Source organism: Cygnus olor, chromosome 2 (genome assembly GCF_009769625.2).
Source record: "Cygnus olor isolate bCygOlo1 chromosome 2, bCygOlo1.pri.v2, whole genome shotgun sequence".
Taxonomy (NCBI): Eukaryota; Metazoa; Chordata; class Aves; order Anseriformes; family Anatidae; genus Cygnus; species Cygnus olor.
Window position 1 is genome coordinate 22,832,449 of NC_049170.1, and position 27,406 is coordinate 22,859,854.

The 27,406-nt window shown below is 40.6% G+C and overlaps 3 protein-coding genes and 1 long non-coding RNA gene across 7 annotated transcripts; 2 read left to right on the top strand and 2 right to left on the bottom strand.

Moving 5' to 3' along the window:
- Positions 1–3,758: 3,758 nt before the first annotated feature.
- RPP38 (ribonuclease P/MRP subunit p38) lies at positions 3,759–6,488 on the bottom strand. Of its 3 annotated transcripts, none has more exons than XM_040547296.1 (3): positions 6,346–6,488; positions 6,099–6,174; positions 3,759–4,746 (listed from the first exon to the last, which is right to left on the bottom strand). In XM_040547296.1, exon 3 carries the CDS (start codon positions 4,713–4,715, stop codon positions 3,861–3,863), a length of 855 nt encoding a protein of 284 aa, XP_040403230.1. In that variant the 5' UTR covers positions 4,716–4,746; positions 6,099–6,174; positions 6,346–6,488; the 3' UTR covers positions 3,759–3,860. The 3 variants fall into 3 exon arrangements, with proteins under 3 accessions (XP_040403230.1, XP_040403231.1, XP_040403229.1); XM_040547297.1 differs by having other exon boundaries at positions 6,300–6,488; XM_040547295.1 differs by lacking the exon at positions 6,346–6,488 and having other exon boundaries at positions 6,099–6,314.
- A 1,128-nt stretch (positions 6,489–7,616) lies between these two features.
- ACBD7 (acyl-CoA binding domain containing 7) lies at positions 7,617–17,414 on the top strand. Its single transcript, XM_040547301.1, has 4 exons — positions 7,617–7,765; positions 16,715–16,832; positions 16,943–17,005; positions 17,093–17,414. The coding sequence occupies exons 1-4, from the start codon at positions 7,754–7,756 to the stop codon at positions 17,164–17,166; spliced, it is 267 nt and encodes an 88-aa protein (XP_040403235.1). The 5' UTR covers positions 7,617–7,753; the 3' UTR covers positions 17,167–17,414.
- On the bottom strand, positions 17,338–27,162 carry OLAH (oleoyl-ACP hydrolase). 2 transcript variants are annotated; one of them, XM_040547298.1, is made up of 7 exons: positions 24,677–27,162; positions 22,469–22,600; positions 20,994–21,132; positions 20,279–20,378; positions 19,078–19,247; positions 18,085–18,167; positions 17,338–17,848 (listed from the first exon to the last, which is right to left on the bottom strand). In XM_040547298.1, exons 2-7 carry the CDS (start codon positions 22,596–22,598, stop codon positions 17,715–17,717), a joined length of 756 nt encoding a protein of 251 aa, XP_040403232.1. In that variant the 5' UTR covers positions 22,599–22,600; positions 24,677–27,162; the 3' UTR covers positions 17,338–17,714. The 2 variants fall into 2 exon arrangements, with proteins under 2 accessions (XP_040403232.1, XP_040403234.1); XM_040547300.1 differs by having other exon boundaries at positions 22,469–22,636.
- Positions 17,873–27,243, top strand: LOC121064972. Its single transcript, XR_005816841.1, has 3 exons — positions 17,873–18,125; positions 26,427–26,595; positions 27,035–27,243. It is a non-coding gene; the product is annotated as an uncharacterized LOC121064972 (long non-coding RNA).
- Positions 27,244–27,406: the final 163 nt, after the last annotated feature.

Genomic DNA, 27,406 nt, shown 5'->3' on the forward strand with positions numbered 1-27,406 from the left:
TCTTCAATAGATCAGTGGATTGATTTAACAGTATCGCACTGTTCAGTGCAGGTGTTATCTATGTTGCTGGAATGTTAATACATTACTGTACTTGATTTACAGTTGTGGCACAAAACCTTAGTTTTCCTCAGTAGAGTAACATCAGCCTGTGTGTAAAACTAAGAATTTTAGTAGTGCTATCAGGATATTTATAGTTTGAATGTTTTCGATGCTTCTGCAAAATTGCACATATTCCTTTGTCTACTTTGATTTCCTATGAAGTCTGTAATTCTAATGAAAAGTATCTTGTGTAAATACGTATTCATAAATTGTTCCAGGTAGTGTTTTTATCCTGACTTTGGAACAAGAACTTTCGCTATGTATGTGGCTGGTAGGCGGAGAGAAATGCTCTACCCTCAGTCCTTGGAAGCCACTGCGCTTCCTGAAATGTAAGAGGGCTGATCTTTGTTGTTGGGCAAGCTGTTCTAATTCCCTCCCGAATGCTCGGCAACCAGAATGGCTTCTGAAGCACTTTATATGCCTTCCAGCGTAGCATCATAGTTAGATATGATAGCAGTTCTTTCGGTTCGCGGGTGCTGCAGTAACGTGAGCACCGACAAAATCTGCAGTAAGAAGCTGTTCTAGCTGAAAGTGCCAAATCGTGGTAGTGAAGCCTCTGTGCTGTGAGCATATTTTGAATGTGACTTGAATATCTCATGAAATGCAAATGTCTAAGCTTTCCTTTTAAACATGCCTGTAACGCTGACAGCAGGTTTTGCTGGAAGTTGAATTCTGTACCTGAAAACATCAATTTAGATGAAGATGAATTTGTCTGTTCTTCGTAACTGCTAGCCCTACCCACCTCCTTGTAGCACTGGGGGTTTTCTTTCTCCCCTTCCTTTTCCCGTGTGTCAGTTGTTTGTGGTTTGGTTTCTTTTTCTTCTTGAACAGTGAGAGGATTCTGCCCTAGAGACAGCGATAAATAGTTTGGCTTATTGCATTATAGCTCTGTGCTTAAAGCATGCGACTTCCTTCACACAAAGGAAGGGACTGAAGGTGTTTGTCCGCCCTCCAGGCGTGCTAGGGGCCTGGGGAAAACAAGGGCTTTAAAGGGGATCTACAGGCTTCTGGCAATGAAGTCGGGCTCGACAACTCTGCCCACTCTAACACCTGTCTGCTAGCAGCCGTCACAAGAGACTGTGTAGATGGAGCTTTGACACCCTGTGTGAGGCCTGAGCAGAACTAAGTGCCTGAAAATGTAACCGACGGGATAGATACCTGAGGCAACAACGGGGATTTAATCCCAGCTCCATCCAAGACTTGAGTTCTTATCTCCCGGAAGGCGGGAAGTGGCCGTGCCTGACAGGAATTCACGTCGGAGCACGCTGGGGCATGGAGGAGGCTGACACCAGGCCTTGGTGTTTGCTGCCTCCTCGCTTCCAAGGGCAGAGCCTCAGCTACTAGCGCGAGGAGCGACTGCGTGGCTCTGCCCTGTGGCAGAGGTACTTGGTGCCCAGCAGCGGTCACAGCCCAGCTCCCCCTGCTCTGGCCTTGGGTGCTAGGTGAATGACGTGCTCATTTTCCCTGCCTTCCCTCAGAAGCACTAGTAGAAGAAATGGTAGGCAGTGTTTTTTCTTTTCTCTTTTCTGAAATCACAAGCGGTTAGGCCACGGTGGGACCAAATGCACCTGGGCAGAAGGCAGAACTGAACCTGGTTTTCTTGCAGCCTGGCTCACTGCCCACATCTTGGGGTCGACTGCACGTGAAGCAAGGAGTGTGGCCATTCTTTGCTTTGGCCATATTCTGGGGAAAAAACAATGAATTTGAGGCGTGCAAATTTGTCTTTTTCTGAGTAGCTGGATGTTAACTGCAGGGAAGGGAGGAGTCGTGCTCCCGTTGAAGCTTTGCAGCGCTGCAGCTGACTGAAAAGTTACAGGGCCGGAGAGGACAAGGGATGAGGGCACATCTGAGCCTAAGCTAGGGCAGTTCCTGGGGAGTCCTGTTACCTAATGGCTGTTTAATCCAAAACGGTCTGTTCTGTCCCTGCTGAGTGCTTCAACCTTTTGGCTGAACATGCTCTTTTAACTCAAGTGCTTTGTGAGTCTTGGAGGTGTCCCAGCCTGCACCCACGCAGTCAGACAGTTAACCTGGAGGTGGAAGTTGTGGCCGCCTGTGCTCGCTTCCTAAGCAGGGCCTTAACTAAAGGGCATCGGTGTGGGTGCTACTGTCAGCAGCTCTCACAGAGGCTCTTGTGCTGTTTCAGATGTTGAACCTGCATGCGCGTTAGGCTTTGAACAGCTACCACGTAAGACTTCAAAAACTAACAGACGGTTTCACAAAAATTGGCAGATTTGAAGGCATTTTAAAGGCTCACTACCATCTTTCCCACAACTCTTTTCAAACATCCTGTGTAATCTCTTTTCTTTGGTAACTTTGCATCTGCAGAGGAGACACGGATCCCTTGGGAGAGCTATAGAGCTGGGCAGGCAGCAAGGTGCTTGAAAGATGACTGCTGCGCTTATGTTCTTTACCAAAGCTAATCCTCGTGCTCTTTTTAAAGACTAAGAGCTAAATATTACAATTAGCTAGCATGGCAATTAATTACACTAGGTTCTAGCATGCTTTCAAAATGTTATGCATCTAAAAAGCCAAAGCAAATGACCTCTGTGAAGGACCATGAAGCAAGGCAAAATGAAATCACCTCTTTCCTTGCTGCCCTCAGCAAGGGAGGGCAAATTTCTGTCATTGAACGTCTTTGTTTTGTTTAAACTTCAGGGAGCATGACAACTATGGAATCATTGCTACTGCCTCCCTTCATAGTATCATGAACTTAAGACACTTCTATCTAAATCCAAACTACAGATGAGCTAGCTGGTAGCACTGGAAGGCTAGACTTGCAGAGCTCTGAAAACCGCAACATGTAAAACCCATCTTTCCGAAACAAGGTAAAACAATTAAGCTATTTTGCTCTTTTACAATACCACAGAATTCACTTTTGCGTATAACACAGAGTGCCAAATAAACTCCTGCGCTGTTGATTTTGATTGCAGCTTGCAGCAGTATTTCCTTTCCTTCCTACAAAACAACTGTCTCATTAGGAAACTGTTCATAGACCTCAGCAAAAGGAAACTCCAAAGCCTTTACTCTTGTGTAGCGACTCTAGCTCTCATCTGCTACTTTACATACAACAGCCCATGGCTGAACTTCCTGGGGAATAACTTTAGACTCCATTTAGAAACTGAGTTTAGTTTACATTTTCTCACAGGATATGTGTGTTAATAGTTTACATACAGAAGTGTGGTTTTTTTTTTTTTCCAAATGCAGTAGTAATTTTGTTTTGTTGTCTGTATGAAAATAACACTTCTCCTTCAGCATATTGGCCACCAGGTAGAGCTGGAATCCAAGCCTGCATACATGCTTGACCAAACCAAGATTCTTGTTCAGCAGAGGAAAGGATGAAAGTTCAAAAGGGAAGTCTGCCTGTGCTGTTAAGCTATTTACTTGAAACAAGCATTGAACCAGCTTTAAGAGTTATACTGGCATGGACCTTTGTTTAAATAAACTTTCAATTTTGGTATCAATTTTTTTTTTTGAGTAATTACACTTAATTTGAATCAGTTTTATCTGAGGCATGTTCATCTGTACAAAAATACAAAGCTTGCTTAATGCTTTACATTAATTCCAAAGCTGTGCTTATTACTTCAGGACATCCATTACCAATTTAACTCTGTGATCTCCAACTGCAAATTAAATATTTATGCCCAGATAGAGACTTGTAAGTTTGAACAATATTATTTATTAAAGCGGAGAGAACCTCATGTGAATGTAACACAGATGAGTTTGCCGAATCGCTTTAATTGGAAGAACTGAACTGAAGTCATTTATGCTGAAAAGGCTTTTTTCTTTTTGCGAGGTGGTTTCTTCATCTTATTTGGATTTGGAACAACTTTCTTGATTTTCAAAGGCTGTAAAATCACATTTGAAAGATCGAGCTGATTGCTTTCTGTACGCTTCCGCTTCTGGCTTGTTTGCTCATCCTCCACTGTCTCCGCAAGCTGCTCAGGTTCATGAATTTCTGAAGAATCTGCATTTGCTGCGGATCCTTCAGTTCTATACTGAAACCATGGCACTTCCAAAGCTGGTATCTTTGGAATTATTGCTTCTATTACATCAGTAAATTTATCAGACTGCCTTTTAAAGCCTAGTGCTAAAACGGATGTTAAGCCAAGAAGTGGTGCTATTGTTTCACTGAGTCGGGGAACCTGGCCTGCCGGTGTGTCTTGACTTGCGCTCAGCTGGATAAGATGCGATGTGATCATGGCAGGCTTTGCAGATTTGCAAACCAGCAGAAGTAGTAGTTCATTTTTTTCCAATGCTTTTGTAACTTCATTAACTCCAATCGCAAGTTGTCTTCTGATAGTTATGTCAGTCCATCCTGGTGCTGGTCGATTGCCTTCTGTTTCCTCTTCTGTAGGGAGGTCGTTGCTAGCATCACACTTTGCATCACACTTTCTTTCCATTTGTTTTTTTGTACTGGAACGCTTTTTCTTCCTTGGAGCCTCTACCTTTTTAAGTCCAATCTGTTTAATCCTTTCTTCTAAAGTCTGTAATATAAAATGCATGCTATCTCCATCTATGGTTTTCCACTGAATATCAAAGGGGTTATCTAGACACGTTTTTACAGTGGTTTTCTTTGCTTTACGAAGCGATGCTGTCCCTTGCGGAATTACAGGCATCCTGGGGTTCTTTTGTATTTTGCCACCCTAGCTGTGAAGGGAAGAAAAAGGTAAACAGTAGTTTAAATATCGTGCTGTTTGCTGGGGACTTCATTACCAGAGGCTTCTCTTGGGAATGCAGATGAGAAACATCACATCTCAAAATGGTATTGGCAACTGTCACCTTCTTCACACTAGCTCAGTGCTAATCCTTAACAAATCTTCCACAAGGCACAAGTTACTCCTTTTTTCTCTTTAAAGAGCAGGCTCTACAGCAAGGCAACACCAGTGACAAGAAACCCTTCTGAAGCTGAACCTGAATGAAAGCAGCTAGAGGTTCCACAGAATAAAAACAACCATAAATTAAAGGATCACGTTTCCTGTTGCACAGCTGCATTTTAGAGCTATTATGATGTGAAAAAAATCTGTAGAATCACAACATGAAACAAGCTCCAAATTCTTGAGTTAATTTAGCATTTTTTAAACTTTAATTTGCCTTTTTATTCTTTAATCTTACATCTGTCTGCATTTAGGAGGTATGATAGAAGGCTGCAGTCTTTTAATTATGCTTTGAGTAAAGGGAGGCATTCCTCTGCAGGCCTCCAGGAAGTTCAGAAGGGGTCTTTCACTCTTATGTCACCTAGACCGTGCCTTCAGGGGTGTGAAAAATCAAACTGGGGCAAAGAAAGGATAGTTGTTCTACCTAGTCCAGATGAAGAGTGAAGACATGACAGCAGGTCTGATTACAGGCCCTGTTAACTCCTTAAGTCCCCAAACTCGTGCTTGGGTTACTGTTCCATCATCTCCTTGCCAAACTAGTAGGCCTTTATTGTTGTACAGCCCAACTTACACAGTAAGAGAACTCAGGAGAAACAAGACATGACTGTGTCCTTAGGTATCCTCCTTACCCAAGTAGAAATATGTTGCTTGAGTGACGACCTTTAGGTATTTACAAAATACCATCTCATCAGTCACATCAATTCTCTATGTACTGCTAGTAAGCTTAAACAACTAAGGGATCTTACACGTTTTGTATATGTGGCAGAGGGAAGCGGAAACTCTTATAACGGTGAAGTAAAAAATAAAAATCGGTATTATTGCTTTTAAGGACTTTCAGTGATGACTCTGATGGCCTACAGTGGATATCAAGTAAAAGCAGCACTACACTTGTGTATGGGAGGGAAAAAACATGGCAGATTTCACAGCTGAAAGACTGCATTTTTCTGTTGCAAGACTGCATTTTTCTTTTCAAAACGGACGCTACCGAGGATAACGAGTACGTAGGGACAGTAATTAAAGCGACAAGAGAAAAAGGGAAAGCCAGCACCTTCCACGCGGTGCCAGGTTCAGGGCCCCTCGCTTCCTGCAGCGGGGACGGGCAAAGCGAGGCCTTCCTCCACCTACCTCCGGCAGAAAAAAAAAAGAACACGTTTCCACACAGCCGCTCCCCGATCGCTCAGCGAAAGCCTTCCTGCAGCTCCTGTGGTGAAAAGAAAAGCAGGGGAACAAACGCGGGTTACCGCGCGGGCCTGCCGGGACGCAACGCGAGGGGGCCGAGAGCGGGGCCGCCCTCCCCTCAGCCCCGGAGCCGTGCCCGAGCCCCACCACCACAAGGCCCCGGTCCGCTCTCGGTCCCGGTCCCAGCCCGCACCTCCCGGCACCGTTCGGCCCCAGCACGGCGGCGGCTCCGGGCCCACCTCGTCCCGCCCCGTGGTGGGCGGTGGGACCGGCAGCGAGAGGCGGCGCCACGGGGCGGTGCCGCAGTGCTGCCCTCCGCGGGCTTCTTAGTGCTTGGAGCTGGCGTTTGGTGGTGTTAGCGCCGCTGTACGTTTCTTGCGGCGTGTTTTTAGTGGGTAGCAATAGATAGGCTGTGTCATATGCGAGGTGATGAAATCGCGGCGAATTAGTGAGAATTTCGTAGTGACTTCACCATATCTCTCACCGCTTCTAGTACGTGAAGTGTTGGGTGCATGTACCATATTCTAACACTGGTGAGGTGATGAGGCGTAAAAACAAAGTTGAAGGCTCTCCACGGTGCCACGAACCATTAACTGGTGTCCCAGAAGCTCCTTCTGTCCCCATGTGTGTCCCAGCACGCAGCGCTGCAGGGATGGCGCTCCCCTCACTAAATGGCAGCCTCTGTGCCTTGCCGTGGTGGAGGATGGAGATCAGGGAGTTGTTTTCCTTGTGATTCTATCTCCTCTTACTGAGATTTAGTAGTTTTGTTTTCTCTGCAAGCCTCGGTTTAATTTATCCCAGGCTTTATTTGAGAGGAAGCACCCCTTTTACGTGAGCTTATGGAAGCTGATGGATTAAAAAAGCTGAAGTGTATGGTGTTGTGATTAAAACCACACCTGAGGAATGATGAATACAAATGTACAGAGGCATGAACGTAAAGAATTAGCAAATTGATATCATAGGTAAGTGGGGCCAGATTTTTTCCTTTAATAGGTACAATTGTAGGCTAGTTCATTTAATGTTTGTTGTTCCTTCTGTATTTAGCAGAACAAAGAAAACCCAGTGCTCTGGAGGTGCTCCCAGGGGTGCCCCTCATGCCTTTGGGGCTTTCTGCAGGATGCAGCCCCATTGTGGTGGGCACAAGGTCCCCACAGGGCCCATCACCAGGTAGGGCTGTGGAGGAGAGGACGCTAACGGTGACACGGTGACGGGGCTGGTGGCGATTCAGATCAGGCTCGCATTCATTCATGCCGAGGAAATCCCTTTTTCAAACAAACGCCTTGGAAACCCTGCTGCATCTCTGCTCTCGGCCTGGCGGCCTAACCCTCCGGGGTACGGAAGCGAGCTCAGCCTTCCCAAGGAGACGAGCGTGGGCACCCGGTGGGCTCAGCACGCAGCAAATCAAGCCGATATCCCTTCACCAGCCCTGATGGCAGGCCAGCTCACCCGGCACGGCCCCCAGAGGAGGCCACTCGGTGCCCGGCCCCATCACGTGCGGCCCCCGCCGCCCTGCGGGGCGCTTCTGCAGAGCTGGGAGGCAGAAGCTCCGTGTCCCCGCAGGAGAAGGAGCGAGGCTGGTCCCTGGGCATCCCCACAGCATCATGACTCTCCAGGTAAGCAATTCTGCGTTGCAGCCAGACAGAAGAGGAGCAAGAGGAATGCGCCGTCCGTCCGTGCAATGCCTTGTCAGAGACAGACGTGTTTCTTTACCATAAGGATTGCTACTGCAAAATCAAGGTTACCTTGCAGCACGTAAGCTTCTGAAGGTTAAATAGTGCATTGCTTTTTGCAACTGGAGGTTGAGACACAGGCAGCTTATTTTGAACTGTTCCTGGCTCATGTAATTTTGCGGAGGTAGGAGACACAAATACTCTTAGTGTGTGTGAATTGTTTTCTTTGTGTGCACATCTGAGTTTGCTGGGACTGGGTTGCGCACTGAGAGGTAGGTATGTATTTAATTTTTAGAAGCTAGCTACTTACTTAGAGCTATAGAAGAAAAAGGGAAACTTCTAACACTGAATCAGTGGTTTATGTGCATTTGGGAAACATGAATAACGTTTAAGAGAGTATGCATTTTTTTGGGTGTGTACATCTTTGGAGCGGTACGTTTTGAGATACATTTTGGTAGGAAAGCTTCTTCCTTCTGCTTTCTCTGTGGCTACATTTAAATAGTTCCTGAGGAAATTATTTTCATTGCTGGTTTTTATCATTGTACCATTGTAGTGAAGTGTGAATACTTTCCTTGTCTTGCCCATGCTCTGATGGATTAGGCTGTAATTTCTTATTAGGCTTTCTGTTATCCCTTTCACTTTAAGATTTGCAAGCCCTTTTTATCCTGCTCTCATTATAATGTCCGTCTCATCTTGGTTTGTGTGTGTGTGTGTGTTGCAAAGAGTGAGCAACACAATGCTCTGACCTAGATGCAGGGAGTGTATTGTCAGTAGCTCAGCAATTTTCTCCTGAGCTGCAGTTATGTGGAATGGCACAGAGGCTTCATTGTGTTGCTTTACAGCTAAGAAGTAGAATCCTGCTTAAATGGGTAAGAGCTGCCAAATCCCAAACATAACACCACCTTTGTTTAGTGATCATTGAAATTGTAGTTTGTTTTCTTCTGCCTTGAATTCACCCTATAAAATAACTATATTTAAAGAGATCTCCAAGTTTTGCAATCTGCTAAAATATTCTGCTGAAAATAAATTAATTTTTTCTTTGCACAAAGGAAGTCTGTGATAGTAGTCAAATAAGTCATGCATTTATCTTTAATGCATGTGTGTATGTTTATGTCTGCATATATATATATAAATATATATGCACTTCTCTTTTTAATTTGAGGAGTTAAAGGGGAATTTTATCATCGCACGATTAAAGGAAATTATAGGCTGTTCCTAAGCATGTTGTATAAGCAAGCAAATCCTAAGCAAAAGTCTGTGAGTCTGTGCACAATGATTGGATTGAGGGAGATGAAGAAAAAAACATTAAACATTTAAATTTCATTTCTGTGCATTTCTTGCTGCTTAAGGTATGCATCTGCATATTTTTGAAACAGTGGCTTGTGATGTTTACTATATATCCAGATAGAATAAAAGTATATAAAGATAAGCTTATTAACTTAGTGGCTGCCTTTCTCAAATTATTTTTTCAGTTATCTTTTGTCTGTACAAGTCTAGTATGCTTCTAGTTCATTCTTGTGAAGTTCAGATCAGAAAATGATTCAAGGCATTTGGAAGGTTTCCACTGATTGAGTAGTCCCTGTATCTCCATCCTGACAGGGGCTCGAGCTCAGTAGTGGCCACAGTATGAAGATGCAGATAAAACTTATTTCGTCTTCAGTTAATTACGGCAGCTCAGTTGTGTTTTAATATTGATACCACTTCTTCATCTCAGTGCTAACAGAGTGTGAATGCTGCTTTTGTTTGTATGTATATGGATAATATGAGGAGATGTCTGTGATGGTGTGAGAGTCACTGATACATGTAGTAAAGTACATCGCATCTACTGGTGTTGGGATGAAGAATGAAACACTAGTTTTAGTACAGAATGGAACAGAATAGTTCAGTTGGAAGAGACTAAAAAGATCATCGAGTCCAACCGCCCAACCACTTCAGGGCAAAAAGTCAAAGTGTATACGTGTGGGCACTGTCCAAATGTCTCTTGAATGCTGACAGGCACAGGGCATCAATGATTTTCCTAGGAAGTCTCTTCCAATGTTTGACCATCCGCATGGTGAAGAAATTTTTCCTTTTATCTAGTCTGAACCTCCCCTGGCACAGCTTTGTGCCATTCCCTCATGTTTAATAAACTTTTATCTAGAAAAGCAATCTTAAAGGTGGTGGGTCATCAAGTATGTTTTCCTAAGTAAACGTAGGTCCCTTTTATGCATCTATACCAACAATGTGAGTGAAATGCTTTGTTTCTAGGTGTGCCAAAGATGCACAATTCCAGTTTCTTCCTTAATTCAGTAATACATAGGTTGCAGTAAAGATTTTATTTTCCCTTGCCGAGCATATCTCCATAATACATGCCTATTGAAAGTATTTCTGTCAGTCATATGCAGATGCGTGTTTCTCCACAGTTAGACTACAGACCCATTTTTCTTTGGTGAAAAATTAAGAATGGGCTTAACGTCAGAACTTGCTAAAGCATTTCTGGTGGCTGTAGGAAATACCAGTGCAGTGACACTACAAAAGGAGAACAAGAAAAAAAAATATCGCAAACAAAGAAAAATAAAGTTTGCAAGAAAGAAAGTATTAATATTACAAATATTAGGAATTCCTCAGAGGGAGGTCTTTATTATATTGCTTACAAAAAGCACATGTGAACTATGGACTATGATTAACAACTAAAGCAATGTTTCCTTCTTTTCTTTTATGGCCAAAGATCTGTTTCTTTTGAAACTCTAGGATAAGCAAATGTTTGAATGATGGATGACTCAGAATGGTTTTGGTTTGCACTGAAGCTGGAAACTATCAAAGCTGCCATTTCTGGAGAAAGAATCGATTTCTCTAATGAAATTTGAGAGTAGTATGTTCTTGTTTGTATGGATTTTTCTTCTATGGCATCAAGAACAAGTAGATGTAGTAGATAGAGAATTTTCCTGTTGACCTAACAACTTATCCTAGGGCAAGTACCATTGCAGCTTTCTCAAGTGCAATGAAATTCCAGTGTCAAAGCTTACGGTGTGGGAGTTTCTTTGTGCTGCTCTTTACTTAACTGCTGTTCACCAGATCCAGTATTTAAAAGGGAAAGTAAATAATCTAAAATACTGGTCTGTAGCCACATCTATTGCAACCGTGGCAGTACAGACATGGTTACAAAGATTTTACACCAAGAATTCCTTAAGGATCAGATTGTTCCATTGTTTATGTAGTTAAAACTTGGCTGGCTGACAAAAGATGTTAAAAATTTATCATTTAATGATTTGACCTAGGATAGAAAGATTTTTCATTCTTATTCAATTACATTCATAAAATGTTTTTATATATATTTCCTTTTAATGTCAGCAATATAAAGGGGTTTTAGAAGAACAGAAATTAACTTGTGTCAACTACTGAAACTGTTTCTCGTGACCTATACATTGCGATATTTCACCACCATGAAGACAGCAAAGCCATCCGTTCATTCATGAGCATACATATCTGAAGTTCTTACTGATAAGGACTGAATCTACACCCATATTAATGCCACTGTTGCTAATTTAAAACATTAAGTCAAACTGAAATTATTTTCTTTAGCTAAATTGACAGAAATATTTGTTGTTCAGACCTGCCAGAAGATAACAACTCTTGCTCCATAGCATAATAAGCAATAGCTTATTACTTTAAGGCAATTTCAAAATGTTGTCTGGCAGTGAGGAGACAGTTTCAAACTACGGACTGGCACCATATACAGGTTAGAAGAAAACTCTCAGTGTTAAATACGTTTATTAAAAGGTCACTACGTACTGTGAAGGCGTAGGGCTTCCTGCATGCTCCTGTATACCTCTTAACCCTCATACACTCCCGAGAAGTGTTTGCTATAAATTGTCCTCTCCTCCTAAGTTTCTTTCCTGTGGTCGGGGTCTCTCCCATTAATAAATAAAAGATGAGCAGGGAAAGAACAGACAAAATCCGTAGTTTTAATTAGTTGGTAACAACTAGATGCTTTAATGATGCTTGACGTGCTTTTGGGGAAACGTTTTCCTTATTATGCTATTTAAATCACTACGTTGCTACTTTTAGACTAGACCCTCCATAGACTTGCCAAGATATGTTTACATATACCAGGTAGCCTAGTTGTAAAGTACCACCAATGGGATATCTACTTTGTCAGGCTTCAGAAGGTTACGGTCTGTATCATTAAAGTATGACTAGTCAAGCCCAACAGCCCTAGTCAAGAGTTACAAGAGTTTCTACACACAAATCTGTGTGTGTACAAATGGAGCTTCTTTTGTGTCTTGACTAGTTTCTCCCACATGCAGCTGCTGTCATCTGCCTGTACTCACCTTTTATGCCTTGTTCACGTCTGTAGCTGTTGTTCTGACATATGGAAGTCCCAATACAACTGGGACTGAGATAATTGTTACTGTCTTTTATCGATGAGAGTCAAGGCTCCTTGCTACCATACGGTGGTCAGGATGATGCTATAAAGCACCAGGCCTGATAGTGTTTCCTGCTGGATTTTTGCATTTGCCTTGCTGATTTTGAGCAGACTTTTTTGCCTTTTCACTTTCTTCCTAAACTGACAAGTTGTAGAAAAGTTGTTCTTCACCTGACCTTGTTGCATGCAGTCATTCAAAGGAGGAAACAAACTGTGGAAGCTTTGGCTTTGTGAGTTTAGTCCATTAGTCCAACTTAATGGACAGAACTTAATGTTATTACATTAAAGGACGTGTAAGAACAATATATCTTCCTGTCTGTTCTTAGGAAATTGATCACTGAAGCAATATTTGACAAGGAAGTCAACATTACCACTTCTGAGAGTGAGCTTGCAAAACTCTGTCCCCAGCTATTACTTATTTCTAATGGCAAGCAAGCTGTTGGCTTGTTTTTCGTTTTGTTTTGTTTTTCATACAGTCATAGAATCATTTATGTTGGAAAAGACCTCTAAGATTAAAATGTTCCAACCATTAACCTAGCACTGCCAAGTACACCTCTGAACCATGTCCCCAAGCACCACGTTGCATACCATTTTGAATACCTCCAGGGACAGTGACTCACGTACTTCCCTGGGCAGCCTGGTGATCACTAGTGACCGGCCTCCAACTGGATTTCACTCCATTCACCACAATTTTTTGGGCCCGGCCACCCAGCCAGATTTTCACCCAGCGAAGTGTATGCCCATCCAAACCCTGAGCAATCAGTCTCTCCAGAAGAACGCTGTGGGAAACTGTGTCAAAAGCCTCACTGAAGTCGAGGAAGACAACATTTGCAGCCTTTCCCTCATCCAATGAGTGGGTCACCTTGTCATAGAAGGAGATCAGATTCGTCAAGCAGAACCTGGCTTTTGTGGAACCGTGCTGGTTGGGACTGATCACCAGGTTATCCTGTAGGTGCTACGTGATGGCACTCAAGCTGCTCCGTGAGCTTCCCCGGCACCAAGGTCAGACTGACAGGCCTGTAGTTCCCCGGTTCTGCCTTCCAGCCCTTCTTGTAGGTGGGTGTCATGTTTGCTAGCCACCAGTTGACTGGGACCTCCCTGATAGCCAGGACTGCTGATAAAAGATGGAAAGTGGCTTGGTGCGCACTTCCACCAGCTCCTTCATTACCCTTGGCTGGATCCTATCTGGCCCCATAGACTTGTGTACCTCTAAGTGGTGTGGCAAGTCACTAATCATTTCCTCTTGGTTTATGAGGGCTTCATTCTGCTCCCCATCCCTATCTACCAGCTCAGGGCAGGGTATCCAGAGAGAACTAGTCTTGCTACTACAGACTGAGGCAAAGGTGGCATTGAGTACCTCAACCTGTTCTTCATCTCTTGTCACCGTGCTTACCCCCACATCCAATAAAGGATGGATATTCTCCTTAGTCCTCCTTTTCTTGTTTATATATTTCATATAGTTTACAGATTGCTCAAGACAGTCTTGTTCTAAGTACCACATAGATAATCTCTCATCTCTAATCTTCAATAAGAAGAATTCTTCAAGAAGCAATATAAGTTCTGTTCATAAAAATGATGACACAGCCACCAGTGGTGACACTATAGTCTCTAGCTGGGTAGGTGAGAAAAAAGCAGCTGTGTTCTAACAGAGGATTGCCTTCCAAACATAAAAACCTTCTTCGCCAAGGAGTTCTTGCTTTTCTTTTAAATTTAAGACCTTGACTCGCTAAGAACTCTATGCCAAAGGAGGGAAGAAAACACATTGGCAAACTGTAGATGTAAGCAGGCCTCAAAATCTAAATTCACAAGAGTGTTGTTCTTAAAAGACTTCTGCTTTCTCCTTTTTGATTTCAAATAGCAATTGATAGTTTTACAAAAATTAGAAATTTCTCCAAACATTGTGGCCGGGAACTTTACTCACTAGACAAACTGAATTTCCATAATAACAATAACGATAGGATAGTGGCCAGGTTTCTGTGTAAGATCACTGTGATCAGTGCCCCCAGCTACCTGTTCTTAACCTCTTTCACCTGCTACTGGTGCCTTAAAGCAGCCAGCCACCAGCGATGTGCCATTAAATCGATGAATGTATAGTTTGTGACTCCATGAAGAGGCCTTTCTTTGAGGAAGTATGCTTGAGCATCAGTCACTAATTAAATTCTTTTCTTTCTTTAGTTATTTTAAAACAGAAATACTTGTCTTGTACTTTCACTCCGTTAACATAAAGAATGCTATAATGAGCACAGGTCTCATGCTTACTTTATTTCCTTCACCTGCTCCACCCAGCACAGTCATTTGCCAAGCAAAACAGCATCGATTAAGAAGACAAATACAGGATCGGTTTTCTTATTTAGAACACAACCAAAAAAACCTCTCCTCTAACTAGAAGAAAGAAAAAGTAGTCTAAAGAAGCATGGTACAGTCAGCTGAGATACCACCAGGGTCTTGGGTATTTAAACAAAACTTCAGAATCACCTTGAAACAATTGTTGGATACAGAGCCAATTTTTTACACGTACTGTAGGCTGCTTTTATACACATTAAATGTATATGTAATAGCGCATTCTGAGTGATATACTGTGCTTCTGCAAATGCATATCCAACTCAGAAGCTACAATAGTTACTGAAAGCAGCGTATAGCACCTTTCTTACACTATAGTACACATGACTACTACGTAGCTGTTTACTGCACTATAGTAGTGGCAGTAAACTGGCAGTTCAGTAGTTGCTGTGCAAAAATCTTGCCATCTGACATATCCTGGGCATGAAACAGACTACAGACTCTATGCTAAAGTCTAATTTGAGACTTAGGTTATAGATAGAATAGCAGCTATAGCCTTGGGTTGATGTGAGCATGAGACACAAGAAGATGAAAGGAGTATTTCAGCCTTAAATTTATGCTTCACTCTGTGCTCTACAGTGTTTGAGAGCTGGGTGTGGAAGGCTGTCCTGGCAGTAGCACTGCTCCAGTCTCCATGAGGTATGGATGTGCTGACAGCTGGTTAGCTACTGCACTTTCATCAGAGAGGTGGAAATGAAGGGCGAAGTGTGCAGTGCCTCTCAAAGGTACAGGCTCCACAGGGGAGCTCCTTCATTAGAGTCAACACAATGCCATGAGGCCAAAAGGATTTGGAGATTACTGCTGCGCTGTAAAGTTCGGTGACTGTTTTCATGCCCCCACCACGAATGTGAAAGACACACACTACTTTCGTTGCACACATTACTTACATGAATCTATGTGGTGGTTTTACTCGGGTGGGCAGCCAAGCTCCACCACAACCGGTCTCTTACTCCCCCTCCTCAAAGGGAAAGGGCAAAAATATGATGAAAAGGGCTCGAGGGTTGAGATAAGGACAGGGAGAGCGCTCAACAATTATCGTGATGGGCAAAACAGACTCAGAGTAGGGAGATTAGAGAAATTTATTGCCTATTACTAACAAGCTAGAGCAGTGAGAAACTAAAAACACGAAAACACCTTACTCTCCCATTCACCCTCTTCTACCTCCTCCCCCCCAGCAGTGCAGGGGAACGGGGAATGGGGGCTGCGGTCAGTCCCTGACGCTTCATCTCTGCTGCTCCTTCACAGTCACTCTCTGCCCCTGCTCCACGTGGGGTCCAGTTCCTTCAGCTGCTCCTCACAGGACTTGTGCTCCAGGCCCTTCACCAGCTTCGTAGCCCTTCTCTGGGCACGCTCCAGGGCCTCGATGTCCTTCTTGTAGTGAGGGGCACAAAGGTGAACACAGCACTCGAGGTGTGGCCTCACCAGAGCTGAGTACAGGGGGACGATCACCTCCCTGGTCCTGCTGGCTGCACTGTTCCTGGTACAAGCCAGGATGCCGTTGGCCTTCTTGGCCACCTGGGCACACTGCTGGCTCATGTCCAGGCGAGCATCAACCAGCACCCCCAGATCCTTTTCCTCTGCACAGCTTTCCAGCCACTCTTCCCCAAGTCTGTAGCACTGCGTGGGGTTGTTGTGGCCAAAATGCAGGACCCAGCCTGTAGCCATGTTGAACCTCATCCCATTGGCCTCCACCCATTGACCCCTCCTGTCCAGGTCCCTCTGCAGGGCCTTCCTGCCCTCCGGCAGATCGACACTTCCCCCCAGCTTGGTGTTGTTTGCAAACGTACTGAGGGAAGCCACCCCTGCAGCTCTCCAGTACTAAAACCTTGCCATGTAAACCCACTACAATCTGTGACTATTCTGACGCTAGACAGTCTGTAACGGTTCCAAGTGTTTAGACAGAAAACTGTTGGAAAAAATAGGTTTACTTATTTTAGCTATGCTAATCCTATTGAATAAGTAGGCCAAGTTCCCTTTCTAATAATTTACAGTTTTATTAAGCTTCTTTTGTGGGGAAAATACGTAGACTTACCACTAAAACCATGTGAGTAATAGAGCCTATTTAATGAACTACTGTGCACGTTAAAATTAATGTTTCAAGCACACCTCTTGAGAGGCAAACTAACACTTTATTTTTCTTGCATCAGGCTGACTTTGATGGGGCTGCAGAAGATATAAAAAAATTAAAAACAAGACCAACTGATGAAGAACTGAAGGAACTGTATGGATTCTACAAACAGGCTACTGTTGGAGATATTAATATTGGTATTCCTGTTACTATATATAACAGCAAATTTACACCCATACATTGAAATCAAGCAAATGTTATATAAACCTGCATGATAATCAATAAAGGTATGCATTTATTTTGGCAGAATGCCCAGGAATGCTAGATTTGAAAGGCAAAGCCAAATGGGAGGCATGGAACATGAAAAAAGGTGTTAAAGCAATTAAATTTACTTCACATAATCACTTAAATAGAACTGCAAATACAAGCCAATAATGACTCCTACTTTCCTTTGCAGGTATATCAAAGGAGGATGCCATGAATGCTTATATTTCTAAAGCAAAAGCAATGGTAGAAAAATATGGGATTTAGAATACTCAGAGTAATTCCCACTACTAACTAACTCTTCAGTAGCTAATGAACTAACTCTGCTGAGAAAAATAACTGTTTGTTGTGTAGGCTGACAGTAAAATCTTTTAAGTGTGAACCATTGCACGGTAAAGGGTGTTTACACACATACTGTATTTTTGGACTACATCTTATTCTAAATAAATTTGAACCTATTAAATAAATATTTCTTTAAGAATTGTGGATTTTTGTCAATGTTAAATTATGCTTAGCATTTTTACAGTAGCATACAGAGAAGCTCTAAAAGTAAAATAACAGCTGTCTTTTTTGCAAATGATGTTATTGAATACAGTGAAGTGTTTGTGCATGTGTGAGATGAAAAGAAAGACAAGATGAAAAGTTTTTACTTTTAAGACATGAAGACAATGTTTATTTTCATAACAGAACAACTTCTTTTAAATTATTACAATAAAAATGTTCTGGAGGATCAGAGTTACTTTTAGGCATAACTGAATGCAATTTAACAGAAAGAATGACTTAATCGTTAAGTTCTGTGGAGCTATCTTACACCTTCATATGTCAGAATTTTCTATACATTTGGTTATGTGTTTTATCAAGAAAGTTTCATTAGAAGGCTCCACTAGATAAAAGTGATTTCCAGGAAGATTGTAAATGGCAGTATCTCCACTGGTTGCAGCAAGCCAGGCTGAAAAAGATTTAAAATATAAAAGAAATGTAAACTATTGTGGTCATTTTACATAAATATTTCAAATTTATTATTTAATTATTTTAAATCACATATTAACTGTTTTTCTCCGCATTTCTGTATATTTGTTTAATTTAAGAAGGTGATAAAAGATTCAGAAGAACTCCATTCATTAAATGATTTGTTACATCAGGAAAATGCCTAAGTATAAGAGGAAAACCATTTAAGCAAAGTACCTTCTGAATCTTGATTTGCTTCATCAGACCCGTTAAAGCAGGTAACATCACAAGAGAAGTATTTCCTTCTTATATCGTGAAGACTGTGAACACAAAAAAGTTATAAAATTTTCCATAGGATACCTATGTTTGGATTTTGCCTCCACGTATAAAAAAGCTTTTTATTTCTACTCAAAAACATAACAGAAATATTATAGATTAAATTGCGCAGAACATCAGGAAAAGGACTTTCTGTATCTGTAAGATTCTTATCTCCTTACCTTACTGCACTTATGTCTCAAGTTTTAAAGAAAACATGAACCAGCAGTTAGGAAAAAAAAGAAGTTCAACCTGCATTAAAAATTCTCACTGATAACAAACAATTATGTTGTCTGCTTATGTCCAAGTGCTGATGTTTCAGGCCCTTATCAATGTCAGGTTCCAAGGGCCAAAATGGGTCCTTCTCTTTGCCGGGATGAGAAACCTTAACCACTCAGCTACATAAACTGTTGTATAAGATCCAGGAGACAGTAAGTGGGACAGAAGAAGCTGGTCACCCTCTTGATTCCTAGAACAAAGGGATTCTTTGCTTCCAGATAGGTTAGGGGCCCTTGGATCAGGAGGCTGATCAGGATCCAAAACATGATCTAGAAACATGATTAGCTGACCTTACTACTCTCAGAAAACAATAAAAGGTGTGAGACTCTTCCTTGTAGTGGCTACTAATTTTGGATCCTAAGTAGAATTGCAATTCTACAGTGACATATGCACTACTGTAATAACAGTAGTGTCCACTACTGTAAGCAGTGTTTTCATCTGTGGTATAAACACTAAAATATAAATAGAAAAGCACATAAAGGAGGAAACCATGTTTACTGTTTTTTTTTTTTTTTTTTACATATATATATAACAAAATCTAGAACAAATTGCAGAGAAAGAAAAAAGAAAACCTGAAATGACCAGACATAAGTAAAGCTTTAAAATATTAATGTAATACAAAATTATAAAACTTACGGATACGTCCCAAGAATTTTCTGGTCTTGTTTTAAAGTAAATAGCAAATGTCTGCTGATTTGTTCATTTTGCAGAAACTCAGGAGGAACTCCTCCTAACATGTCAAAATATCCGAGAATGCGAGTATCTTCTATTTCATGGAGTTTGCTCAACACAGAAAAATATTCACTCTGTCAGACAAAATAGATTGGGTGACATATATAATATACACCATATTAAATAATACACCCTAATATACACCACATTAAATAGTATTTTCACTAATAATTGCTTTAGTAAAAAAGTATGAAGATTCCATATTGCCAATACACATTGGCTGATTAGCTTAACATTTGCAGGGATAGGATAGGGTTAGTAGACTGGTTTCTAACTGCTTATAACTGAGACAAATACTATGTTTTGAGACTTCCAGACACATAACATTTAATGTGTTTTTTGTCCAAAGTTTGAATCTCACTATTGAAAGAAAAGTAATAAAACATAATAGAAAGACAAACCTTGCAGTAGACACCTTGCCAGCTAATGTAGGACTGGAGAGACACACAGATTATGGAAGTTTTCAGGAATCATGTCTTCCATGAAGTACTAACTCAATGAACGGCATTGATAAGAAACACCATGAACAGAAGAATGGAAAGAGCAAATGATGACTGAGGACAAGAGGGCTAGGAAAAAGCCAGCTCATTTGTTTTACTGAGAAAGACTAACAGAATCACTGGAAACTCAGAAGCGGAGGGAACTGAGAACAGATTACAAAGGCAACAAAGAATGAGGAGGGAAAGAAATACCTGGTCAAATGTACTGAGGGCTGGTGCAGGAGATTTATAAAACACTAGACTAAGACAGTTATTTCACACGTTATAGAGCAGGGAGTGTCACTTTATGTTTTGTTTTCATTGCTTTTTTAAGCCAAAGACCAGAGTAAATAATAGAGCATTCAGAAAAAATAGCATTAGCTCAAGGAGACTGTTCTCCCTAGGCTAAGGATAGCCACAGTAAATACTCTGCAATGTGAAATTCTCCAGCCACCTCAGAATGAACGTCCTGCAAGAGAACAGAACGTTCTTCTGCATGCAGTCTGAAGTTTGCTTTGTGTTAAAGCCACTTGGCATACACTACTGTAAAAAGGACACCACAAGTGTTTTACTCATGCCATCTAATACACTTTTTTTTTTTTTTGCTTAATGAATTTGTAACTTACATTTGGGCCATATGCCCCTGAGAAAAAAAGATGGACCGGCTCTAGTCCATACTCCTCTTTCAAGTGTACTGCAAGTGCATAACTAACATAAGATCCAAAACTGCAGCAAAAAGAGAAATTAAAACAAAATAATAAAAATTAAGTAAAAACTGGAAAGCGTGAACATAATTTGAATTTTAGTGCTAACTGGCTACCTTGAACATTTATTGAAACTGTAACTATAGTGAATTTTATAGTTCTGTAAATATGACGTACAGTGATTTAGCTAACTCACACAAAGTACCTTCCAATACAGACTAGTTTTACAAATTAGACCTTTTTGCCCCCATTTATTCTAGTAGTTTCCTGAATTCCAGTAAGGACAGTTATTTTGAATACTTGGGACTAAGTGATCTTCAAAATCTATGCATTTGTTCACCCTATGTGCTCACTTCAGAGTAAGCACTGACAGATATTACCAGTAAACAATTACAATTTATCAGTGTAAAAATAAATAAATCACAGCACTGCCATTTTTAACAGACATTGTGCCTGAAGTAATTAAAATATAAATAACCAGAGTCTTTGAGATTAGCAGCATGTTTTAGCATGGCTTGGCAAAAGACCTTTGCAGAAGTGTATCTGCCTAGGGTTTTTGCAAACAAAGACAAGTAACTATCTACTCCTAGAGTATAAAGTTCTTTCACCAGGGTATCTAAAATGTATACATCTTTACCTGTGACCAAAAAATGCAAAGGGTTTTTCTTGCAGCTCTTTTAACAAAACACTTGTTATTTCATTAATTACTTCTGTCATGTCTTTTGCAAAAGGCTCCTTAGCACGACATTCTCTTCCAGGAAGCCTTATAATGGACACTACAGAAGAGATGGAGGAAGGGAGGGAAAAGAATTACAGTCATTTCAAGAAAAAAAACAGTAAAATCATTTTTACTAAATTTTCTAATCTATTCTGCAGAGTATACAGATTATTTAAATTAATCCTTTTTACAGTTGATACAATGTATTTGCTATTGTTACTGCTATATTTTAATCCTGTGATTAAAGACAGATCAGGTCTCTATTCCTTCCTTAACTCACAAATGTTGCCTCTCCCACTGATCAAATTTATAAATGCTTTGAGTCAGAAATCCACTTAAAATGATAACAAGGTCGTGATCTCAGCTGAGGTTTCAAAACAATTTTATTGCTGTGACTATTAATAACAAGAACAATTTCAATAAAAGCAACTCTGAGGGTTGTGTAAAAAATATCATTTCAAGGGCAACATCAGAATGTTAACAAACTGTATTAGGATCATACAGTTCCCATTTTCCCCTTTGAAGGCTCTTCAGTGCTGCACACAGTAAAACGCAGAATCGTATAAACTGATGGGATTTAATAGCTACACAAAAGGGCGTACCTTATCTTTTTACACCCCTTTCAAAATCAGGAGTTTTTCCTCTCACTGTTTAGAGAAAATAAGTAACCAGTAGATCAGTAAAAATGTTGATTTTCTGAAATTTCCTTGACATTGAACACACTGCCAAACTAGCATGGAAGTAATAGGTGAAACATGAAGTATTTTACAAGAGACAGAATAAGCCACCACATAATACCACAGACAGTAGTACAGAAATGTTCATGTCTTTTATACTTAATTTCAGCACAATTAAAGCATCTGAAAGAGTGTGCTGCTCCCTGACGTTATTCATCTGGATCTGCAGTCATTCCTAGGCTATCTTCTTAGTAACTTTGTTAGAAGTATTTCCATCCACACAAAAGCTCCTGATAAACTGAATTTCATTCTGTGCAGCCTCTCAACATTAAAAAAACAATTCTTATGTCTTCACTGTTCTTATATAAGGATCTAAGGCACTGCTGATGCCTTTGGAATATGCAGTAGCATATTTTTATTGCATTGCCCTTTCTTGAATCAAACCAGCAGTTTCCAAGGCTGGAAACTGCTGAAGCATACTTAAGTCCTGTGAAATTTATCTCTGAGGATGTCACTTTTTAACTTAATCAAATATAATTTGATCCAAAGTGGTACACCCAGCATCCTAATGGAAATGCGGAATCCTGGTAGACTTCCTTTCTGAATATAATATCCACTGGAGAATGACTGCACAGCTGTCAAGAGCATTATATTCTGCAGCTGTGCATTTCAAAGAGCCCAGCTTCCTTAAATTCTTTAACTACACAAAGGACCAACCTTCAATTGTGCTGCTGAAGACTTCGCCCCATCGAGCAAAGAAAGAACAGTTACCTCCAGCCCAAGGAAAGCAAATCAGCCGATAGAGAGCATTTGGCCTTTTGTATGGACGGAAAACCAATTTATCCATTCCTAGGGGAAAAACAAACAAACAAACAAACAAAAACCCTACAACAACAAACGAAACAAGAAAACATCACATTACTCTAGAACAAGACTCTTCAGGTACAGGAAAATTAAAATGAATGAAGTAAGATTTAAAACAATGGGCTAATATTTTCTGACATTAAAACTGCTTGTGCTATGACAATAGCCAGACAGATACGAGATAATCTTCATGCAACTGTGGAACAGTTGCAACAGGTTCTGCTTTTATAAATGGTGATGGAATAGCATTGGGCAACATCTTTTGCAATATTTTCTTCTATTTGAGTCACTGACGACAAAGGACAAGCAGCAAAAGATATCAATATGGATTTTCAAGGTGACCCTTTAAAAACATGGGCTTTTAGAGCATACCCCAAACAGAAGATGTAAAAAACAAAGACCACCTGGTTCAGTATTCTATCTACAACAGCAATAAAAATGGATGTCCAGGGAATAGCTGGATGCAGTTTCTTCATATACGGGAAACACCTATGAATTTCTCTTCCATGCATTTATCCACTTTCCCCTTAAATATGGTTAACATCCACAGCATCCTCTTGCAATGATCTACTATCCTCTGCATGAAGAAAGAGCTCCTTTTCTGTACTGAAGGTGACTCCTACAACTGAATTTGGTGCCCTCAGAGTAGTAAAGAAAGTGAATGGTGCATCTCTCAGCATTTGCTGCTAAGTATTTTTGAGATCTTCTGTCACGTTCCCTCCACCAGTTCTTTTGTCAGTTCTTTTTCCTGAACGAAAAGGCCTGGTTTACTTTGGTTTTCTTTGTATGGCAGTGCTTCCATACTCATGACCATGATCGTTACCCTTCCCTGGTGTCTGATTTTGTTGTATCCTTTTTGAGATGGTGTAGGTGCCAGAACCACGTTCAGTTTTATCACAGCAGCTTTAGTGCTTTTGTTCACTGACAGACAGAAGTGACAGCTGAAGCAAGGCTTGTAACTACTTCTCATACTGAGAAGAAAAATAGCATCAAATATGCCAACTGCATCGTCATTAGCACCAGATACTGTCTTCACTATCAGAAAAGTGATTCTCAACCATTCTTTTTCTTCCCTGTTTTATTTTCCTTTCCTTTCCCCTTCTTTATTGCTGATTAGATTTGCTGACGTGAGCACTGAGGTGACATCCTACTACTTACCATGTACCAGGCCGTGTTCTTCAAAAAAACACCATGAACAACACAAAAACCTAGTAAAAATAAATTACTTAGAAGCAATAGAGAAACAGAATAATAAAAAACCTGCAACAATTAAAATAAAATCACATGTTCCTGTGAAAAAGACTGAAAAAATAGTATTTACTAGATAAAATTAAGCAGAAAAAAAAAACCACATTTCCAAGACGCTGAAAATCCTTGCAGATATTGTTTTTCCCTGTGGACATAGTTCAGCATATGCAAGGGCAGATTAATCACAAATACACCTATGTATCTACACGCAGTCCTTTTTGCCTGCACAAAAAGTGTGAGAAATGCAACTGGATCAGAACAGGTAGCAATTCATACCCATTTTAATGCAACCAACAGAGAAGAAAATCTACTGTGGTGTTGCTGTGGCTGAAGTTTTCTTAAATTTCATGTATGTTTAAACTGGGAAGTGTGTCAGCATCTGTTAAGAATCACATCAAACGAACTGCAAGAAAAGCAAGATGAACAAACTTGGATCAAAAGTCAATAGGCAAAAGCCTGTGAGATTTGAAATTAGTGAGGGATGGTGGCACCAGCACTGCAGAAGACATAATTCCTTGGGTAGGTTCATTTAGTGTCAGCACCATTACTCCCAGTCACACAGTCACTTTTTCCACAAAAAGACACACACTCAAACATTTTGGAAACCTTTTAACTTGATGGAAAATTAAGAAAAATCTCTTCTCAAACTGATTCCAAAGATGACACAAAAATTTCAGGCATGAGAAAGAAGCACATTTTGTCAAAGTCCTTAAACTATTTAAAGATACATTACCAGTCATTGAGAACCTTTCACACTTGCCGCTCATACAGGTTTATTCCATCACCATCCAGCTTACTTTAGTTGCAAAATACCTGAATAATCACAAAGGACGCAAGTGCCAGGAAACGACAGCCCAAGGGTTGATCCACTTGTCAGTGCTGTGTAACAAGAAGCAAGACCCAGAACTTTTACGTATTAGGAGATAGATGGCAAAGCCCGTCTTGCAAGTGAGGAAGGGATATGCACCCAGGTGGCACAGGTGCTTGCTTTAAGTATTTTTTCAGGTTTAAGGGGAGGAGTCTGGGCACCAGAAAAAAGGCAGGGACTGAAACACGAGTCGCCGAAGGAGATTGTAGCACCACGTGTTAGGTGTGACATAAAGCAATTTCAGAAGGGCGCTCTGCATCAATCCCAGGGCTGTAAGCAGCGCGTGTTAGCATGTCAGTGACAGCATAGAAGCTGGAGCAGTTTTAAGACCGGAGGCCCACAGCCTAACTGAAGAAAAAGCCTTTATAAAGGAAAGAAGAAAACCCAGCCATTTCGAAGAGCCATGTTCAGAATAACAGCACTCACTGTTGGACAGTTTTGTAGGGGTCTGAAAATGTAAGCGTAGAAGACCATTGCCTGCTTTCAATAAAGCACTGCATTTGTTCAACAGGCCAGTTACAATTTCTGCAAGCTTGAAGGCAGTGGCACATGAACAACACGCCGTGGTCACAATATGATGACTTCGTATTGTCTAGTACATTGTGCTCCTGGGGATCAGATGCTATCAGCAACCTAAAAAAAAACACAAACAACTGCGTTTGTAGTACTAGCAAGATTTTTATTTTAGTGTTACTCTAAAAATAATTAAAAAATAAAAAATTCTCCATTGTTTCTATGTTTCCCTAGGAAAGTGAAAAATCTGGTGTTAAGAGAAAGGTGTCTGTTGACCTAGCTGGTCTGTAAGCACTGCTGCCTTTCCCAGAGGAGGTCTGCAGTTTTCTATTCACTGCATTTCCTGCCTTCTGGGGGAACCCTAAATCAGCATGACGAAAAAGCCAAATTTAAATGTTTATTGGAAACCTTCCTCGTCCTGCCTCTTCTGGCTGCAGCAGTTTCCATAGGAACAGGCGTGGGGAAGGCGAGGGCTCAGCAGTGCGTGCTGGCCGCAGGCTCTGCAAACTTCCAAATGGCAAAAGTAAAAAATGTGAACATTTTTCATGGCACTTTTATGTTGCAACTATCATGAGGTAAGATGAGGCACACCTACACTTGGAAGGTGCACAACTTAAGGACGCTTACACTGGCTAACTAGTCCTGACCTATGCTGTTGTGCCCAATACAGCTTCTGCAAATGATCCATATGCTAATAGGTGCATCTGTCTGTAATGTACAATTTATAATAAAGGAACTAATATGCTTTATTTATTTCTGCCTCAAATTGTGGCAGTTATAAAATCTGACACATTATGTTAATGTGATGAAACCCAGCTGTTAAAAACGTCAGGCCAATGAATAATGTTCCTAAAAGTAATAAAAAAATGACTGGAAATGAGTATTTTCTAAGGCTAAAAATAAAATATGTTACGAATAAGATTCTGAAAGGACACTATTAATCAAACAGCAATTTCCTTAAAATAGTGAAATTACATATTAAAAATAATGAAATTATGTATTATGTGTGTAATGGTACATACGTACCAGTATGTACTGGTTGTTTTTGCTTGCCTTCTAAATTTCTTTTTCGGTACTAAAGGACTAGAAATTTTTGTTTTTCAAATGAAAATTAGTGTTTTTTTTAATTAAGTAGTTTCAAGAGATGTCAGTCACAACCAAAATTATTTTTCCCATTTCCAGGGATGAAGATAAAAGAGGGCTTTACAGAACCAAATTTGCCGACTCAGTACCAGTCCAGAAATTCCTTCGCCTTAAAGATTTCTTAGCTGCTGCTTTATGGCAATTTTCAGTCTCTTTGGAACACAATAGTAACACAAGTGGACCTAATAGTAAGTCAGGAAGATTATAGGTGGGTAAAGAACTTAGAAGATGACTAGTAAGTGTGATTCTAACAGAAATGGCAATGCAAGCAAGAGTAATTTTTTTATGCAGTAGTTATAATACTGGAAACCAATCGATGTAATCTTTGTCTAAGAATAAAAACATTGCTGGGGCATTTGTAATTCACTAATAGTAATTTAATGTGACCCATTTGGAAAAGTGAAGTGAACACATACAAATCTCTGAAGAAACAAAGCAGCATTGTTTCTCAGTTGGCACTCATTAAGATTTAAAGAACTGTCATGTATGTTGCTTATTAAATGTTGGCTTTTAATATTGCCCATTGTGAAATACATTGGATTATATACACTGTGAACTATTTAATTCGCTTTCTCAACTGTCAACCATCATTTGTCAATTTATTATTTTTTTAATATCTAATTTATTATTTTAACAAATCTTTACAGTTTTTAGTACCTTTTCTGCAACTATACATCATTTCCTCGTCACTCTGTTTCAAAGGATAAACTTAAATATTTCTCTTTTAAAAGTATACCTGGAGAGACCTGCAGTTAAGCAGTTCTCATTCTATCTGAAGGAGAGCCATAGAGAGCCTCCTCTCCAGAACAGTCTCGAGACAGAAACAATCTTAACGAAATAAAAAGTATCATGCACCACAACTTGTTTTTACTCTTAAGAATGGCCTCAGAAAATTATATAGAATATAATAAGAGTCATGCAGATGAAATATGGAGTAAAAAGTAAAATTTGCAGAATGGAAGACTTGAGAGTTGCATTGGCAGGATCTCCTGGAGAGACTGGGACAGATGAATGCCATC

Excerpts from the sequence above, each read along its gene's own strand:
- OLAH (XM_040547298.1), bottom strand. The coding sequence starts at position 22,598 with ATGGATAAATTGGTTTTCCGTCCATACAAAAGGCCAAATGCTCTCTAT. Across the intron at positions 20,379-20,993 it reads TTTGCATTTTTTGGTCACAG|TTTTGGATCTTATGTTAGTT; the intron begins GTAAAGATGTAT and ends TTTTTGCTGCAG. Across the intron at positions 19,248-20,278 it reads CAGGGGCATATGGCCCAAAT|AGTGAATATTTTTCTGTGTT; the intron begins GTAAGTTACAAA and ends TTTGTCTGACAG.
- RPP38 (XM_040547296.1), bottom strand. The coding sequence starts at position 4,715 with ATGCCTGTAATTCCGCAAGGGACAGCATCGCTTCGTAAAGCAAAGAAA.
- ACBD7 (XM_040547301.1), top strand. Across the intron at positions 16,833-16,942 it reads TGTTGGAGATATTAATATTG|AATGCCCAGGAATGCTAGAT; the intron begins GTATTCCTGTTA and ends TTATTTTGGCAG. Across the intron at positions 17,006-17,092 it reads GGCATGGAACATGAAAAAAG|GTATATCAAAGGAGGATGCC; the intron begins GTGTTAAAGCAA and ends TTTCCTTTGCAG.